The sequence below is a fragment of the Centropristis striata genome, chromosome 13 (genome assembly GCF_030273125.1).
Source record: "Centropristis striata isolate RG_2023a ecotype Rhode Island chromosome 13, C.striata_1.0, whole genome shotgun sequence".
NCBI lineage: Eukaryota > Metazoa > Chordata > Actinopteri > Perciformes > Serranidae > Centropristis > Centropristis striata.
Window position 1 is genome coordinate 32,280,560 of NC_081529.1, and position 19,435 is coordinate 32,299,994.

General features: G+C 36.8%; 1 protein-coding gene across 4 annotated transcripts; it reads right to left on the reverse strand.

Annotated features, from left to right (window-relative positions):
* Positions 1 to 920: 920 nt before the first annotated feature.
* Positions 921 to 19,105, reverse strand: gga3b (golgi associated, gamma adaptin ear containing, ARF binding protein 3b). 4 transcript variants are annotated; one of them, XM_059347507.1, is made up of 17 exons: positions 19,029 to 19,105; positions 16,251 to 16,335; positions 16,087 to 16,162; positions 15,487 to 15,585; positions 14,146 to 14,269; positions 13,940 to 14,043; positions 13,351 to 13,431; positions 11,533 to 11,670; positions 10,205 to 10,286; positions 10,000 to 10,125; positions 8,962 to 9,210; positions 8,164 to 8,246; positions 7,942 to 8,081; positions 7,099 to 7,385; positions 5,846 to 6,015; positions 4,976 to 5,086; positions 921 to 3,147 (listed from the first exon to the last, which is right to left on the reverse strand). In XM_059347507.1, exons 1-17 carry the CDS (start codon positions 19,066 to 19,068, stop codon positions 3,037 to 3,039), a joined length of 2,106 nt encoding a protein of 701 aa, XP_059203490.1. In that variant the 5' UTR covers positions 19,069 to 19,105; the 3' UTR covers positions 921 to 3,036. The 4 variants fall into 4 exon arrangements, with proteins under 4 accessions (XP_059203490.1, XP_059203489.1, XP_059203488.1 ...); XM_059347506.1 differs by having other exon boundaries at positions 8,962 to 9,237; XM_059347505.1 differs by lacking the exon at positions 921 to 3,147 and having other exon boundaries at positions 4,089 to 5,086.
* Between the last annotated feature and the right edge of the window lie 330 nt (positions 19,106 to 19,435).

Here is a 19,435-nt window from a genome sequence, read left to right on the forward strand (position 1 = left end):
ACGTATATCTGCCTGCATACCCACCTGCAAAGAAACTCGTTACACGAAATACACTGAGTTATCTCGGTACTTTGTCAAAAACACATATTGCTTTTTGCTTAAAGTTAACAAAGTACTGGTTTACTGCATAACATACATGCTCTATATTGTTTTTGTGGTTTGAATGTATTTTTAGTAGCACACTTGGCTGAATGACAGTCAACTCTTTAACTGATAGTTCACAAGTTTTATTTAAAATCGTAGCTCCAAGAAAATAAAAATAAGACATTCATTGGTCACCTTGTGAATCCACCGTAAGAGCTAACAAACATTAGCATTAGCACTTGAGCTAACAACCCTTGTGCCCTGTCCGCCAGCCACTATAGCAGCCTTTTCATACTTTATATCAACTTTATATGAATTACGACGCACTCGTTATATTTACCGTTGGTTTTTAATTTTACTGTTCCACCTGTTATTTCCTGTCACTGCCTTTCAAAATTAAAGCACCCGTTTCACACTGGACGGCACCTTTCAAAATAATACAAAAAAAAAAAGCATCACAACATTGCAAAACACCTAGAAAATTTACAAACATGAAAAACAAGCTATATAATACAAAAACACCAATAGGAACCTTGCTAATGGTCATTTACAGTTGAGTTTAAAATACAAGGAAAAGTGATATAGTGATTGGAGTATTTACTACTTTTTACTGCTATATTTGATTTACTCCACAATAACAGTCTTATCATAACATGTGTTCTTATCAGTAGCAGCTCAAAACCAGATAATTTACTGTATTTTATAAAGAGTTTAAATTAATATTGAGCAGAATTTAGTTCAGAGTTTTGGTCCGTGGTATTGGTCATGTGGCCCCTTGGGAAAATGAATTGACCACCCCTGTTTTAGTGAGTAAAATAACCTCCAAACATCAGACATCCATTGAAAGAAATATTTATTTTTTCATGTAGCGAACAAATGGCACATCATACAGTATGTACAGACTTAACACTCTCTCAAAATCTACACGTCACATGTTCACATAACTTGTCATACAACAAACAATAGGTACATTACATACTATGTACATTACACACACACTTCTTCTGTACACCCCATTGGACTACCAGTGAAGGGACCTTCGGGAGGATCAGGCGGACTGATTTATGAAAATTTTTCCCTTTCGAGCTAACAGATCAAACTTCAGGTTTTTCAGTTCACATTTTCTAGGTTCAGTGATGCACTGAAATACTAAAACAGAACAGAAAATAATAAATACTCCCAATACTGACACCGGTAGAAGAGTAGAGATCTTTAAATATGAAACAAAAATATAGATACTCGCTGCTAAAATCATGACTGAAAGGCTGACAATCACATTTTAATTTCAAAAAGATAAGAAATCACATGAAATAAAACCCAAGTTGGACTCAGACGTCACAACAACATATTTGGAATTAAAAATTAACCATTTAAGTGCAGTTGGTTTCCTTCACAGCTCAAAATTAAATATTGTTGGTCCACTGATCTAAAACATTTACTAGAATAATTGATAAACACAGGTTACTTAAACATGTCAGAAATCTTCAAGGCTGAAATAATCTGTTCTGTAGTACTTTTTTACTTCTAGGGGAACTTCAACCTGGATAGTATTTTCCTGTGTTTTTGTGTAACTAATGTGGACAAGAATTCCTGAAATCTGTCCAGTATTGAGTGAGGTGAGGCTGAAATGTAATTGTTTGGAGCCACAGTGTACAGGTAATGTAACGTTAAGTTCACTAGAGGTGTTTGTTCATGTCACTGAGACGCTCACATGTTTATTATAAGTATCTGACAACATTATGGAAAGGATCCTACAGAGAACGAGAACATTTATAAAGACATTTTAAGTGTCTCTCTCTGACATACATTATTAGATTACAATTTGAACTGTTTTTAAAATGGAAAAGAAGTCATGTAAGATAATAAACCAGGTGTGTGTACGTGTGTGTGATAAGAAAAAAAGTCGAGGTCATGAGAATAAAGAAAAAAGTAAAAATGAGGAGAATAAAGTCGAAAATTACAAGAAAGGAGTTGAAATTACGAGAATAAAGTCAAAATAACGAGAAAAAAGTCGAAGTTACAAGAAAAAAGTCAAAATGAGAAAAAAAAGTGGAAGTCACGAAAAAAAGTCAAAATGAGAAAAAAACGTCAAAATGATTTTTGTTTTGTAATTACACAATACAGTTTCAGTTAGTTATCTTTAAAAAAAAAAAAACCTCCTTTATATTGTTATTTCAGTTAACAAACATTTTTTTTCAATCCTAGTTTTCTTTATTTCATAGTTTTCATTAACTATAATAACCTTGCAATACTACTGCTCAATATTGGATCAATTTAAATAATAGTGTTCCCCATTAGACACACAAAAAATGTGAAAATAGAATCCAGGTTATAAAAAACCCCCAGAAGTTTCCCTAAAACATCTACTAGCTTCCATTTGAAGATTTCTGTACATATCCAAGTATATTTCCTGCGGGTTAACAAAGTGCTCAACCAGAGGAATAAATACATAAAAGCACAGCTGTTGTATCTTCGGCTCTGTTAGTTTCTTTGAGAAGTCAGTTTGTTACCGATAGAGTCAGTCTGACCTCTAATGCATTGATCATTTACAGTACATTCAAATCTGTTATATTCATCATCAGGGGGGAAAATCCATTTAAATATTTCTCTCCACACCGACGGCCTGTAAACACTGTCTTACTGCTGTCTGACTTGCCAGTGTATATCTTTAGTTTGTTAGCTATCTGCAGAAAAGTATACAAGCACTGTATAATAAATACAACTCCAGTGTCTGCTGTTAGCGTCTCACTGCCAGTAAGACAGAAACTAAAGAAACAACTAGAAGGAATGTGAAGCTGAAAGGAAGAGTGCAGCTGGATTTCCCCTCCTTTCTCTCTGGGATGGATGTGTGCGCACACACACACACACACACACACACACACACACACACTCACCCCTTCATGGAGCATGAAGCGGTCTCTGCCTGCTGAGTGGCAGCAGGTCTGCACACTTCTATAGGAGACCCCAGGTCTCTGGTGGGGGGAACTGGTCCACCTCGCCAACCTCGTTGCACATTTGATCTCCGAGTGTGAAAGCCAGCTTGTAGCGCAGACGCACCTTGTCCTGTGAACACACCAAGGTTATAATAGTTTTGGATTTTTCATTAGTTTTAGTTTTAATTTCGTTGGGAATTTTTGTTTTCAAATTCAGTTAGTTTTAGTTCGTTTTTAGAGTGAGTTTTCTAGTTTTAGTTTATTTTTTGAAAATGCTTAGTTTTAGTTTAGTTTTTATTAGTTTTAGTTTTTTTGTAATGGGCTATACGTTGGGTGTGAGATTCAAAGAGGTCATAATAAATTTTGCCTTTATTTCCTTTGGTTTATCCATCTCAGCCCCAATAAGGTTATTAAGTCTTACAGTTCAGGGTGTTTTGAATGTTGGTTCGAGTGTAAACATCCCAGTCTCAGTAAACATATTTACCATGTGTTGCATGTTCAAATAGAAACACTGAATTATGAATGAAAAAAGTTGACAAAAACGAAAACTAAGGACATTTTCACTATAATTTTAGTTCGTTTTGTAACCACACAATACAGTTACACAATATACACACACACACACACACACACACACACACACACACACACACACACACACACACAGAAAGAGCTTCAACCTGCTGCTCCTAGAAACGATACAGAAAATCGTTCCTTTCTCCTGCAGTAACGCTTTATAAGTCATCTACCCGTCAGAGCCACTATTACTGAACTGCACTAAATCTACTGTCACTTTCTGCACTGTGCACCTGTACAACACTCCAAATACTGGAACACATACTTCACGTCATATGTGATGTGTGTTAATATTACTCGTATTGATATTTTAAATCATATTTATACAATATTCTTGTCCTTTTGCCAATCTACTTATTTACATATTCTTACACTCTTAGTATATTATCTATTGTATGTATATCTTGTATAGGCAAGTATTTATATGCATATATAATGTTGGTACAATATATCATATTATATCATATCTTGTGTATATATATATATATATATATATATATATATATAAATGAGGAGAATAAAGTCGAAAATTACAAGAAAGAATTTGAAATTACGAGAATAAAGTCAAAATAAAGAGAAAAAAGTCAAAGTCACGAGAAGAAGAAATTCAGTCACGAGAAAAAAAGCCATAATAACGAGAAAAAAGTCGAAGTTACAAGAAAAAAAGTCGAAATGAGAAAAAAGGTCAAAGCCAAGAAAAAAAGTCAAAATGGGAAAAAAGTCAAAATGAGAGAAAAAGTGGAAGTCACGAAAAAAAAGTAAATGAGGAGAAAGGTGTCGAAAATTAAAAGAAAGAAGTTGAAATTACGAGAATAAAGTAAAGATAACGAGAAAAAAGTCAAAGTCATGACAAGAAGAAATTCAGTCACGACAAAAAAAGCCAAAATAACAAGAAAAAAGTCGAAGTTACAAGAAAAAAAGTCGAAGCCACGAAAAAAAGTTGAAGCCACGAAAAAAGTCGAAGCCACGAAAACAAGTCAAAGCCACGAAAACAAGTCAAAATGGGAAAAAAAGTGGAAGTCACAAAAAAATTCAAAGTGAGAAAAAAAAGGAAAAATGACAAGAATAAAGTGGGAAAATTACAAGAAAGAAGTTGAAATTGTGAGTATAAAGTAAAAATAATGAGAAAAAAGTCAAAGTCACAAGAAAAAAGTCAAAATGAGAAAAAAAGTCGAAGTCAGGAAAAAAAGTGGAATTCACAAGAATGAAAAGAGGAGGAAGTCATGTAAGATAATAAAGCAGGTGTTGGTGTGTGTGTGTGTGTGTGTGTGTGTAAAACTTCTTCTCTCGCTTGTTTGTTTGTTATTGTAACCAAGTCTTACTAAAGGAGATGGAATCTCTTCTAACCTGTGTGTTATTGTGTTACTGAGTGTTGTTGTCACCTTTGTTGGGTTGGCCAGCAGCATGATCTGGGTGATGGAGGCTGGAGGGAGGATGGGGTTAAACGGGGCCAGTTCTGTTCCTGATGGAGGCTGCAGCTTCACCTTCATTGACTGGTGGAGGATGAAAGGAGTCAGCACTGCAACTGCATTTATCCTTCAGAATGAATTAACATTTATTCAACCAACATATTTATCTGTTTCCACAGACAATAGCCAGGGGCCGGATTCTCAAAGTATTCTTAAGAAAAAAACCCTTCTTAAGTGCCACTTTTTTCCTAACTTTGCTCTTAAGACAAAACTTAAGAAGATTTGGAATTAATGAAGAACTTCTTATCTTTTCTTTAGTTTTTTTTCTTAACTTACAAACAAATGAGATTCTTGAAAACAAAGTTCTTAGATTTCTTCTCAAATTTCTTCACAACTTTAAGAGAACCTCTAACCAGTCTTAAAACAGCTACACTGCAAAGATCCGTCTTGGTATGTTGAGGAAAGTTTTACAAAACATAAAATGTACAGTTATAAAAAAAATCATAATAGAAATCTTCCTAATTGGTCTTCTGTGCAGTTCGAGATCTCTTTTTGCTATTAATCGATACACAAACCTTTCCACCTGTGTAAAAAGTTTTTGTGATATTTCAAGATTGTTTCCAGATTTCTGTCCCTTTACTTTTTTTTAATGTGCAAACTGAAAATATTCATAAAAATAGTTGAATGAAACCCACCTAAATGTGCACTAAAACACAATGTAAATCTGGATAACAACATTTTGATTTGACAAATTTAGACAATAAAGCCTCATATCAGCTGTGGCTTAACTATGACAAAAACATACCAAATTTATAATAACAATAATAATATACATGTGTCTACCTTGGGCACAGCAGCCTGCAGTACCACATTGTGAACCAGCAGGGGCGCTGTGTTGAGCATAGACACCACCATCACCAAGACGTCAGGCCTGCCGGGGGGACAGTCAGAGGCAAAGTTGAGCAGCATGCGGACCCCGTCCTTATCGTACGCCGTCACAGGAAGAACTTTACCTGAGGACAGACAGACGCAGACAGTCACCAACAGGCAGACAGGAGCTGGATCTTTTTAACTAGAACATTTCTAAAGAAAGAAAAAGTGTGCTTGACTCTCTCCCATACATTATTGGATTACAATTTGAACTGTTTTTCAAAATGGAAAAGAGGAGGAAGTCATGTGGGATAATAAAGCAGGTGTTGGTGTGTGTGTGTTTCTCTCTGTCTGTCTGTTTCTGTTTGTCTGTCTGTGTGTTTCTGTCTGTCTGTGTTTGTCTCTCTGTTTGACCGAGAGAAGAATAAAATAGCCGACATTCAAACTGTATCATGGACAGTCATTGACGGGGAGGTCCATCCGCCCGGTTTCTCCCCTGGTGCGTCTGAGATGTTCTGCACCTCTACTGGACAGTGATAACGCCAATATACTGAGGTGACCTGCCTCCCTCATGTTTGTTGTTGTTGTTGTTGTCGCCGTCGCAATTATATGACGTCTGACGCTCTGACACCATTACTACAGCAACCTGTCAGATCAGTCGATAATGTGGCCCAGTCTGAACAGAGCCATATGCAATTTGGACACTTGCTAAAAACAGTGTGGACAGTCAGCCCTAAAAAATCTGATTTGAGTAGGAATCTGATTTGAATCAGATTCACACTTGTCATGGCGAAGCCGGTCGATTTGATATCTTTTTAGTGTTTGTGCAACCAAAACTCTGGGAGGAGTAGTCGACCAAAAAAAAAAAACACGGAAGAAACAGAAGAATAAAATCTAGGATTAAGCCCGGTGGATAGTATATAGTGTGCTCTTTCAAGCACACTCAATAATCTGCCATAGTAATCTGCCATAGTATAGCCCAAATTAAGTTTTTTTAAATGATGTAGCTTCGGTTGTGTTTCAGCCACATGTTGAACAAGCTGTACTGTACAGGTTATAAAACACAGGTCACATAATAATCCAGCCTACCAACTGCTTTTTTTTTTTTAAAAAGAAGTCGGTCCATTTGACCAATTATTCCCAAACATTTAATCCAAATGGCTATAATTTAATGGTTTGATTCTGCAAACTGTCTTTTTAATTTAGAATTTCCCTCCTGTCCTCACTCGGTCTGATGGCCTCCAGAGGGACGTGCACGTTGCTCAGGGAGACGTCCGTGGCTCTGGCCGGGCTGCCCTGGAGCGGAGGGTGGCAGGGCGACAGAGAGCGGAACAGCGGGCTCCCCGGGGCCGAGCCCAGGCTCTGGGCCTTGGCCTGGCTCAGAGCAGGAGAGCCGGGCAGCGTGCACTGGAGGAAAGAAGGGGAGGCGGGAGAGCCCTGCCCGGGGATGAGGGGAGGAGCTGCTGCAGGCATCCCAAAGCTGCTTCCTCTGGCCGCCATCTGGATCGACAAACTGAAAATCACATTTGATAGAACGCTATGAGACCTCGAAGTAATGTAGACTGGTTGAATAAGATCACCAACATTACTACAGTAAACTTTTTACACAAAATAAATCCTCAAATGTGTCAAAATGTCAACAAACAGTACAGGTACATGTAAAAAAAATATAATATATAATCTATATAAATATTCTATAGATTCATTACACAGAGTGAAATATTTCAAGCCTATATTTCTTGTCATTTTGATGATTCTGGCTTAGAGATCATGAAAACACAAAACTCAGTGTCTCAGAAAATTAGAATATTACATGAGATCAATAAAGAAAGATGATATTTTAAACACAAATGCTTCTGAGTTTTGTGTTTTCATTATCTCTAAGCCAGAATCATTAAAATTACAAGAAAAACAGGCTTAAAATATTCCACTCTATGTGTAATGAATCTATATAATATATGAGTTTCACTTTCTGAAATGACTGACAAAAAATATTGAACTTTTTCATGATATTCTAATTTTTTGAGATGTACCTGTAAGAGATCATTAACACTGTAGTTACTCAGTACCTCTTGTGATCTGAGAAGCCCATCATGGCCAGGTCTTGCAGGTTCTGCAGACTGTTTGTGGCAGCAGCTGGTTCAGCTGGAGGCACGACTTGACCTGAACCAGATAAACCTCCAAACAAATCCACACCTGACGCTGGAGCCTGCAGAGGAGATGAACAGACAGGAGATATATGACTCTCTCCTATCACACAGGGAAATACTTACAAACCATTTTATATGTACCTGTAAGGAGGTCCACTGATTGGCCAGTTCGTTCAAAGTGGGTTTAGGCTGGCTGCTCAGAGAGGCGGGGGGGTCGTTCAGTCCTGAAGGAAGTTGCAGGCAAAAGATCAGAACATTTTTCATCATTAAAACACTTATTTATTTAGATTTTTTTTTTTATTAGTTAGGAGTTTTTCTCTTCAGTACTCTCACAAACCAAATCAAGGAAACTGCTGCAACACATTGAAGGAAATGGTTAGCTTGGCTTGAAGAGCAACCTGGTCTCACAGGAATCCGTGAAATAGCCACGGATTTGCTTAACTCAAACTCAAATTTCCATGAAACTGACACAGATTTCGCTACGATGCAAGTTAATGACAGTCATATCCCGTGGCTATTCCAACATACAAAGTGATTATGTACTTTCACTGAGTGAATATTTAGAAAATAAAACATATATTTCTCGCTAGAAATGTGATCAAAATCCATTTTTATGCAGAAACTAAGTCAAAATATTGATTTTTTTCACTAAAAATGAGAGAACTGTCCGCCATGTTTTTTGTTCTGACCGTCGGGACCTTAAAAGTCACGTGACTTGGAACACGAATAGCCACGGGATATGATTGTAGCGAAATCCGTGTCAGTTTCACGGAAATTTGAGTGATTCCGTGGCTATTCCACGGATTTTGAGTTAAGTGAATCCGTGGCTATTTCACGGACTCCTGTGAGACCAGGTTCTGAAGAGCCAGGAGACAAAAGTTTTAGCAAAAATGTCACGTTTCTTCCTTGACTCTAGCCGTCACAATGTGAACACACTACCTAGAGACAGCAGCTCATCATCGAGGAAAGAGAGTGCAGCAGAGGCCTTGTCCAGCGGGGGGTGACTCGGGCTGCTGCTCTGACTGCCCTGCGACCCGGCCAGCCGTTTGGGAGGAGGAGGCAGGACAGGAATGGGGGAAGCCATGGGATTGGTGGAGACGAGGTTTGAGGACTGGAAGGAAGGCGGGACGGGCTGAGGAGGGCTCGGAGTGTCGAGGCCGGCGAGGTCGATCAGCGTATCTGTGGTGTCTGTCAAGTGGAGATCGATTGCAGCTGCTATATTAATCACACAAAGGCATATCTGGACTATAAAGCAATCATTGTTTTATGCAAAATGGAAAAATGTGCATAGTTGACCGTTTGCAAAACTCCTCCCCAAAATGCTCCTTGTCCAATCATAGCCTTAGCAACCGTTACTAAGAGAAGAAGGTCTGTCATGCTTTGAGCTCTTTTGAGCAGCAAGGTGAAACGTGTGCATACCTGATTTGTAAATCTGACACCAGTTACCCTTGTTTTATTCCCCTTCTCCAAAACTCAAAAAACAAGAGGAGCGTTGCTGGCTGTGGATTAAACAGTGTTGGAGAACCCACTTCCAACTTAATATTATGAAGACCGGCGTTAGCGTCCTTTTGCCGACTCTGGTAAAGCCGAGGCTAACGTACACGGTTAAAACGATATACAGTCTCAAAGATAACAAGTTAGACTTTAGTTTCACATGACTTAATTAATCGGAAACATAACATGATCATTTATTATCACATATTAGTAGTTAATGTGAAATTTTTATAGCATGTTAGCCAAAAGCTGTCCGGTGTGGGATACAGCTAGCCTATAGCACATGCTACATCAGTCTGTGCTATGGATGATTTACAATATTCGCACCAGTGACATTTTATTTTACACGTTTTCCAGAGTGTAGCCTTAAGATGAGGTGCAACTGTCACGTGGCTGCCGACAGTCCTGGAAGCTTGCCGGGTGTAGCAACAGTAACTAAGGGGGTGGAGCTTTTGCGAAGGTCAATTATAAAACGCCTCTCACCACTCTCGTTGTGGCCGGTTGTAGATGGAGGCTCCTCGCTGTCACCGTTGATGGGCTGGCCCTCAACAATCTTCTTATAGGAGTTGATGACTCTGGAGAGGTCGTCGCTGGCCTGCAGGATGTCGCCTGAGGAGCCACACGTCACAGATTAAAGTGTGAAAACAGCACTTCTTCAGATAAAGAAAAAACAAACAAACAAGCAAACCTAAACTGGTGTCATTGTCCTCCGTCTCAGTGGCCATTTTGAAAGCAGCACGCCTCAGCTTGTCACAGCGCTCGTACAGCTCCTGAGAGAGGAAACACAAAGGAGGTGCTGTACAGTTTAAATGCAGCTTTGACACCAGCTGGTCTGTTGTTACTGAAGTCAGTTTATCAGCCTGAACATCACAATGCAAACATGAAAAAAATACCCTTATATGATCATTTAATTTGTATATATATTAACCCTCTATGGTACGGTGTTGCCCCATTTTTGGCCTGTCAAATTACTACAATGCATGTTTTTGAGTGATGCAATACTTTAAAAAAAGAGGGAAGAGTATATGGAACCAATAGCAATGCTTTAATTTGTCACATGACCTGTGACAACACATGACTTTTCCAAAGGAAACAGCTTTGCCATTTTGCGCCACAAAAAAAATCACTCAAAACATCATTTCCTGGCGCTTAAATATAAAAAAATATATTCCTACTGATAAGTGAGTAAACCTTCATTTTCGATAGTTTCATGCAATTTATTTTCTAATTAAATAATGGAAACTTGTTAAAATGCAACTGTTGCCTTGAGACAACAATGAACCATTATGGAATCAGCATGGCAGCATGAGATGTTGGTACTGCATGTTTAAGTGTGTATATATATATATATATATAATGTTCCAAAGCATTACATTCATCATAATTTAGTTTAGATCTTTACAATTTAACAAAGATATATTTGATGTTGGTTGCAGTAAAGTAAAGTTCAGGCTATTACTATACCCTGTAGGCCGTACATCCACACATGTACTTTGTTTTTTCATGATTCTAATTGATTTTGTCAGTTTTTATAAAAGAAGAACATTAAAAACCACATAATAATGTAACCAGTATATACAAATCCAATACCAGCACTTCTAAATAAGGAAAATAAAATGAATAAAAGGAGTAAAAAGGAAATAAATAGGTTAAAAAATAAATGGAAAATGTATTAAAAATGAAAAGAATCACTATCAGAATAAAAGAGAAATAAATGATATTATAATAAAATGAGAGAAAATTAAAAAGGTAGATGGAAGCTGATTTAGTAATAATAGTGTGTCATTATAATTATTCCCTTCACTCTGCTGGATAATTAAGCAAAGACGACGGAGATCAAAAAAATAAATACATTTCTGTCTTATCGGCTTGTCAGTCTTTGGACTTTGAACTGCACTGTGTGGTGGCGGTGCTATAAAAATAAAGTTGATTGACTGATTGAGCTCATGTGTGTGAGTGTGTGAGTGTGTGTGTGTGTGTGTGTGTGTGTGTGTGTGCGCGTGCACAGAGACACACCTTAATGATGTCCCTGTCGGAGTCAGTGGAGCTGTCTTTATTGTAGTGGGACAGCATCTCCGTCAGCAGCTTCACATTAATGTTCACCTCCTCCAGAGTGTTAATACGCTTTGTTACCTTGTGCACTCGAGCCTCATCCTGACCAAAACAACACATGATTTTACTGGAGACAGCACATAAATATTCTCATGCCATATATGAAAAACATGTTATAGTGTTGACAGAAATATTTAAAACAAGACTTGTTATTTATCTCTTGATAGAAAACTAAAATTCGAATGGTACTGAATGTGTTTGAGACAACACTATTATACAGGTACATCTGAAAAAAATTAGAATATCATGAAAAAGTTAAATATATTTTGTCAGTTATTTCAGAAAGTGAAACTCCTACATTATAAAACAGGCTTGAAATATTTCACTCTATGTGTAATTAGGGCCTCGGGGCAATCGCACCAAGCACTGGTCTCATACAGCAATAGCTGTAGGGACCAGTGCTCAGGGCCCCTAGCACTACTGTTATACTGTGGATTTCTTCTTATTCCTCTTCTGCCCAAAATTTTGCATTGAAATGAATGGGACGGCCGACAAAAAATGAGCAAAAAGGAACAATAATTGGAGATTTTTAAACGTCTACTTCTCCGGCATAGTTTCACCTAGAGACTCCATTTAAACTTTAAACAGAAGACACAAGTCTTGTGTATCAGTGTATTAATCCACGTTTCAATAGGTCATATAGTTTGTTATCAATCCCTGTTCAATGACCATGATCATTTTTGGAGAAATTCTGAGATTAAAATGGGTGTGTATTGCACGGAATGTTCGTGCCACAGTGTGTGACATCATCACCAGAGTGTAGAGGGAGAGAAAAAACTGTCAAAAAATAAATTTGAAAAAATTTGTCAACAGTCAATGAAAACTGCGCTCCAGGCCGCAAATTCCACTCTACAGAAATAATTTATACATAGAAATGTAGGAAAATTTGTCTTCTCACTCACAATCCTCTGGTAAAGCTGTCAGAGTTATAGTTTGGGCGTAGGACGCACAGATGCACCACCAACACGCACCAACAGCCTCATTGGCTCCCATATTAAAAACGCAGGGAGATTTCTAAAAGGGAGATGTAACTGTTTTTTTAAGATCGCTCTAACAAAGCTATTTTTTCATTTTTCTTAAAAAAAAACATATGTAGACGTTCAGGAAGAACTCGGGACGTTCAAAGTGAAGTCGGATCAATGATAGGTATTATGGTTTTGCCCAAAATGCTTTCTGTTCGAGGCCAGAAATTCCAGTCCACCTCTGGCTGCTGTCACTCTTTCATTAACAGGTGTCAGTTAATTCTGTTGATTGTTTTGATCTGATTGCCTTTGATCTTTGATGTGATTACAGTTACAGATACACACACACACATGCGCGTAAGCACGCACATTCCTCACACATGCATACACATGCTTCAAACAATCACACACACACACACACACACACACACACACACACACACACACACACACACACACACACACACACACACACACACACACACACACACACACATATTTGAGGTTAAAGGGCATAGTTTGAAATCTCTGAAGAATCTCATCATAGTGTACACACACCGGCAGTAGCCCCCGTGGCCGTTTCAGAATTTCCCCAGAGGGAATTTTCTAGTTAATCTATATAATATACGAGTTTACTTTCTGAAATAATTGACAAAAAATATTGAACTCTTTCATGATTATCTTCTTTTTTTGCCACGAGTCCCTTTAGTAGCAAACAGTGCCAGACTAAATATTCAGAAAGTCACACAGCAGCTCTTACCTCTTTCACCATGTTTTTGATTAATCTGTTTGCTTCCTGGAGGTCTTCTGGATTTTTACTGCGGAGAAGCTCAGCAAGCAGCTAAACACACAAACACACAGATCAGATCTGCATCATTTCCTAAAATATGAAGACTGACCTTCAATTCTTGGTAATTTATTTAATCAAGAGCCAAACATTAATTATTTAGAGGCTTTATGTTTTGCTAATGTTTAAGATAAGACAAGATAAGATATGACTTGATTTATCCCGCAGTGGTGAAATTTAGTTCTGACAGCAGCTCAAGACACATGAACATAGATATAGAAGACAGAACAAAGGATATAAAAAAATAAGACATACATTCTATACAAATTATATACGTACATTTATGCTATTTGGTATTTATCATTAATATATATTTTTTGTGTTTGTTTCCTGAAAGCACTTTGCATTTTTACAGAAATTGCACATTGGAGAAAATATATTTTAGCATGTTAAATAGGTTAAATAGATTGTTGCATGTAATAGTATTTTCAAAGTTACTTCACATTTAATCTGCCTGTTTAAATCATATCATTACTGAACAGATTTTCCTTCAATCTCTCACCTTGCCCATGTCCTCGTTGTCAAACACCGGGTGTTTAGGTCGTGTTGGAGGCGAGGGGATCAGAGTCCTGTCCAGCGGTAACTCCGGGTCATGTGTCACGAGGCCTGGTGAGACAGGTGAGATAAATGAGACAGTGAAGAGAATAAGACGTCTTTTTCACGTGCGTTGTTGTTGTTAATCAACCATTCTGACTGAGCTCCACACACCCTGTCGCCTCAGCGTCTGGTAGGCTTCACCGATCTTGGGTTCATTTGGAAAGGCCACCGTCCAGCTGTAGAGCATCTCCACGATCTTCACCTTCACCTTCTCAGCTGCACTGTCACCCATGTACTGCAGAACGAGAGGTGGTTTAAAGCAGCTGTTCTCAACCTTGGGGTCGGGACCCCAATTGGGGTCGCGAGATGATTTTTGGGGGTCGCCAAATCATTTTGGAAGTCAGCTCTGTCTCCACTGTGTTAAAGTGTTCATGTGTTAATGTGTTTTAGTCTTTTTGGTCACTTAATGTCTTTTTTTGATCATTTTGTGGGTTTTTTTATTTTTATTTTGTGTTATTTTTTGTCTTTTTTAGTCATTTTGTGTCTTTTCTGGTCATTTTGTGTCTTGTTTTTGTCATTTTGTGGTCAATTTGTGTCTTTTTTGGTCATTTTGTTTCCTTTTAGGTCATTTTGTGTCTTTTTTTAATCATTTTGTGTCTTTTTTGGTCATTTTGTGTCTTTTTCTTGGTCAATTGTTGTCCTTTTTTGGTCATTTGTGTCTTTTCTGGTCATTTTGTGTCTTTTTTGGTCATTTGTTTACTTTTTTTGGTCATTTTGTTTCTTTTTTGGGTGATCTGAACTGTGCGTGTGAGATTGTGTTCAGTGAGCGGGGGTCGCGGACAACATGCATGTTAAATTGGGGGTCGCAACTCAAAAAGGTTGAGAACTACTGGTTTAAAGAAGTCCTACACTCAGCAGACAGGTACGTCTCAAAAAATAGAATATCGTGAAAAAGTTCAATATTTTTTGTCAATTATTTCTGAAAGTAAAACTTGTATATTATATAGATTCATTACACAGAGTGAAATATTTCAAGCCTGTTTTTTTTTTGTAATTTAGATTCTGGCTTAGAGATAATGAAAACACAAAACTCAGTGTCTCAGAGAATTAGAATATTATTTAAGATCAATTAAAAGAAGGATATTTTAAACACAAATGTCAGGCTTCTGAAAAGTCTGTTCATTTCTATGCATCAATACTTGGTTGGGCTCCTTTTGAATCATGAATTACTGCATTAATACTTGGTGGCATCATTTAAAAAAAAATTAATCTTATGTAATATTCTAATTTTCTGAGACACTGAGTTTTGTCTTTTCATTATCCCTAAGTCAGAATCATCAAAATTAAGAAAAACAGGCTTGGAATATTTCACTCTACGCGTAATGAATCTATATAATGTATGAGCTTCACTTTCTGAAATGATTGACAAAAAATATTGAACTTTTTCATGATATTCTAATTTTTTGAGATGTACCTGTACGCTACATATAAACCTATTTGGACACTGCTTACCTTAGGAGACACAACTTTAATCAGCTCATTTAAAAATCTGTATTTTCCAACTTCATTATGAAACCTTCTCCCACAGTTCTTCATACACGCCTCCAGTACCTGCACACACAATCGTTAAGATTAAGCCAAATTGTTGAAAACAAAAAATGTACTTATCGATAGGGATGCACCGATTGCAATTTTCTGGCCGATCACCGATTTTTAAAAAGCCTGATCTGCCGATTCCGATTTTGTTTTATTTTTTTTATTTTTATAACTCACAGCATACACCTTCAATGTTTGCTTCTTATTTTATTGAAAAACAATGACACAGCAGTATTTTTCTTTAACAAATAAAGAAATCACAATGTCTGAGGTAGTTAATAAAATATTGAACTTAAAATAAATTGCAACAATTTACAGGACAAACTAACAAAAGAACTGTAAATAAATAAAGTGTCCTGAGTTTTTGGTTTCGTTATAGTACAACAAGAACAAATGCCCAAATGCAGCAGCTTTGTGGCTATTCAAATGTTAAAATAAATAGACCTTTGCAGAGGTAGAAATGCAAAATTAAGGAAATCGGTGCACCCCTACTTATGGACATAAATGATTTCTTACTGTCAGAGCCTGGAGAGCCTCCCATTCTTGTGGTGAATGGATTTTGTGGACCAGCAGGGTCACTGCTATCTGAGGACTGAAGGAAAAAAATTCCACATGAGAAACTTTTTATGAGGTTTTCCAAAAAAAAAAAAAAAAGGTTTGCAAATATATCACAGACATACCCTTCTAGTTCCTTGTTGATCTGATCACAGAAGCCTATAATGTACTCCCAGTCCTCCTGTCTGTTTGTCGGATGGGTGGCTTTATCTGTTAGAGAAAGACATTTAAACTAACTTACAGTAACTGCTATGAAGATCTTTATATTTTTGTATTTAATCACATCAAGATTAAATATCTTCATCAAGAGTTACCCTGCCAAGAGGGCACCGTAAACACTGGTACGACAATAAATACAAACATACAAATAAAACTGTCTGTCACACTAGGGCTGGGCGATATATCGATATGAAAAATATATTGATATATTTTTTAAATGTGATATGGAATTAGACCATATTGCATATATCGATATAGTTCAAATTTTGTTCTTTCTTTCTATATAAATGCTACCCTTACTAGGGTTTGTCATATTTAGTTATTTTGTAATGTTGGCTATTCTTTTCTCATATAAATATATTTATTTCAGAAAAAGGCCTATTGGCCTATTTTATTTCATAGGCTATTTTATTTAAGATTATTTTATTTATTTAAATGAGCAATCTATGGAGCTTTGATTTTTTTGAAAGGTACTCCTGTTGTTATACAGTATTTATGCTGAAATAAGCTTAAACGCTTAAATAAACGGCTTCAATAAAACTACTTGTGACATGTCATACAGTCATGGAAAAAATTATTAGACCATTGTTTTCTTCAATTTCTTGTTCATTTTAATGCCTGGTACAACTGCTATAAAAATAGCAACAAAAAAAGCTCATAAGAGTCTAATTTAAGAGCTGATATCTAGACATTTTCCATGGTTTTCTTGATGATAACCAAAATCATTATGAAGAAAACCATGGAAATTTCAATTAACAAAACATGTTAACACAATGTCTAGGGCTAAACTAAATATTAGAGAAATCAAATAAATTAGTTATACAAATTAATTCATTCCCATTAACCGCTTATCTGCAATCGGATCGCGGGGGGGCATTGGGCGAGAGGCGAGGTACACCCTGGGCAGGTCACCACATAGAGACAGCCAACCACACTCTCATTCACACCTACGGGCAATTTAGAGTCCCCAATTAAACCTAAGTGCATGTTTTTAGACTGTGGGAGGACATGCAAACTCCACACAGAAGAGCCACAGGCGGGAGGCGAACCGGCGACCCTCTAGCTGTGAGGCGAATTAGTTTATTTAAATAAAAATTAAGACTTTCCTTTTTACTATAGCTGTTTTAAGACTGCTGAGGGCTTCTCTTAAAGTTGTGAAGAAATATGAGAGGAAATCTAAGAACTTTGTTTTCAAGAATCTCATTTGTTCTCAAGTTCTATCTTAGGAAAACACTTAAGAAGAAAGTTAAGAAATAAACTAAAGAAAAGATAAAACATTTCTTCATGAATACCAAATCTTCTTAAATTTTGTCTTAAGAGCAAAGTTAAGAAAAAAGTGGCACTTAAGAGGTATTTTTTTCTCAAGAATGCTTTGTGAATCCGGCCCCTGTTTTCCCTGTTAGTCTTGTGATGAGCAAAACAATGCAGTAATTGTCATCATTCCTCCTCTTTGTTATTACTGATGTCCATTGTATTAGCAGTGCAGCTCATTCAGCCTTCACACCAATCTGTTTTCTGTCCAACAACAGCTGCAAGTATTAACCTGTACTGAGGAGCAACTATCTGCAGAGCTTTTCTGACCTATCCCTGAGCTAAATTGTAACACAGTTAAATTAATGGCCTAAGTCATTTTTTGTCAAAATTGGGGTTTTTTGCCTAAATCATCTCCTCATGATGGTAAAATCACCTACATCCTCAGTTGATCAGATCATGATTTTACCCCTTTAAGATCATCACTTCTTTGACAATTTGCCACATTCATAGGCATCAGATAAGAACCCAGCAAAGAAGAGCTAGAGGGAGATTGTTTAGTTATCAGTTTAGTTTATCAGTGTTTTATTTTTGACACTAATATTGGTAACACTTTACTCTAAGGTGTCAACATAAGAGTGACATGAGCGTGTCATAAACATGACATGGAATGTGTCATGAACATTAATGGCACTTTTAAGTAACATTAATGCTCATGATACTTGTCATGTCATGTTTCTGACAGGCTTGTGTGACTCTTATGTTGACACCTTCAAAATAAAGTGTCACCATATCTTGCTTAAGTCACAAAGGCATGTTCAAAAAATTGCCCAAGTCATTTATTTCTCTTAAGTTGCATAATTTACACATGGTGTTATTACTATGCCAATAACCATCCTTTGTTACATCATTTTTGAGTGAAATGATCAATAAATGCCATATGAGTTAGGCGATTATGTTAACAGGATGACGAAATGTTGATCCAGTAAGTCAGAATAAAAAAATCAATCATTATTAGGTAATATAGGTGAGGTTGTGCTGAAGAAAAAAAAAATATCAACATGGCATTTAAACATTTTTTAAGTGGTGTATAGAGGCAGGATGAAAAGGATTAAAATAGACTAAATAGCCCAATACTTCATAGATTTAAAGCTCTCCAGCCATCCTGCTAAAGATGCAGCCAGCTGACTGCCACCAGGACCCTCTGTTAGCTCTGTTAGCTCTGTTAGCTCTGTTAGCTCTATTAGCCCTGTTAGCTCTGTTAGCTCTGTTAGCTCTGTTAGCTCTATTAGCCCTGTTAGCTCTATTAGCTCCAGCAGCAGCGCGCTAACAGCCTCGTCTACTGACACATGTGCTGCCCTGTCACCAGGAGCCATGTATCCAGCTAATTACACACAGTATTTAATTCATAAAAACGGGATTAAATCACTCACTGAGCCAGGATTCAAGCGACTCCCCTTCCTGGTACGCCATAGCACTAAAAACATCGCGTGACGTCACCGGCGAGTCCAAAAAAAATCATTGATGGAAATTGTATTATTTATTTATTTGTTTTTTACTTCTTTCTTTTCCATTTAATTACTGTTACTGTTTTTTTTAATATTACTTATTTATATTTATTTTTTTGCATTGTTTATTTTACTGTAACTCCTTTCTTCTACGTTCGTAACTGTGCAATGTATTGCTGTTTGATATACATACATTTTTAAAAGATATATATATATTGGGGAAAAAACCACACGCAAGACCTGCAATAAAATAAATGAACAAAATAAAATATTTAATCTCGTTGAAGATACACCAATTTAAAAAAATAAAAATAATAATCATCTTATTTTGA

What these genes read in the sequence shown, in the direction of transcription:
- gga3b (XM_059347504.1), bottom strand. Translation starts at nt 19,068, where the DNA reads ATGGCGTACCAGGAAGGGGAGTCGCTTGAATCCTGGCTCA. An exon ending in TCAAAAACATGGTGAAAGAG is followed by an intron (nt 11,671 to 13,350) that starts GTAAGAGCTGCT and finishes TGTTTTGGTCAG; the next exon opens with GATGAGGCTCGAGTGCACAA. An exon ending in GGACAATGACACCAGTTTAG is followed by an intron (nt 10,126 to 10,204) that starts GTTTGCTTGTTT and finishes GTGGCTCCTCAG; the next exon opens with GCGACATCCTGCAGGCCAGC.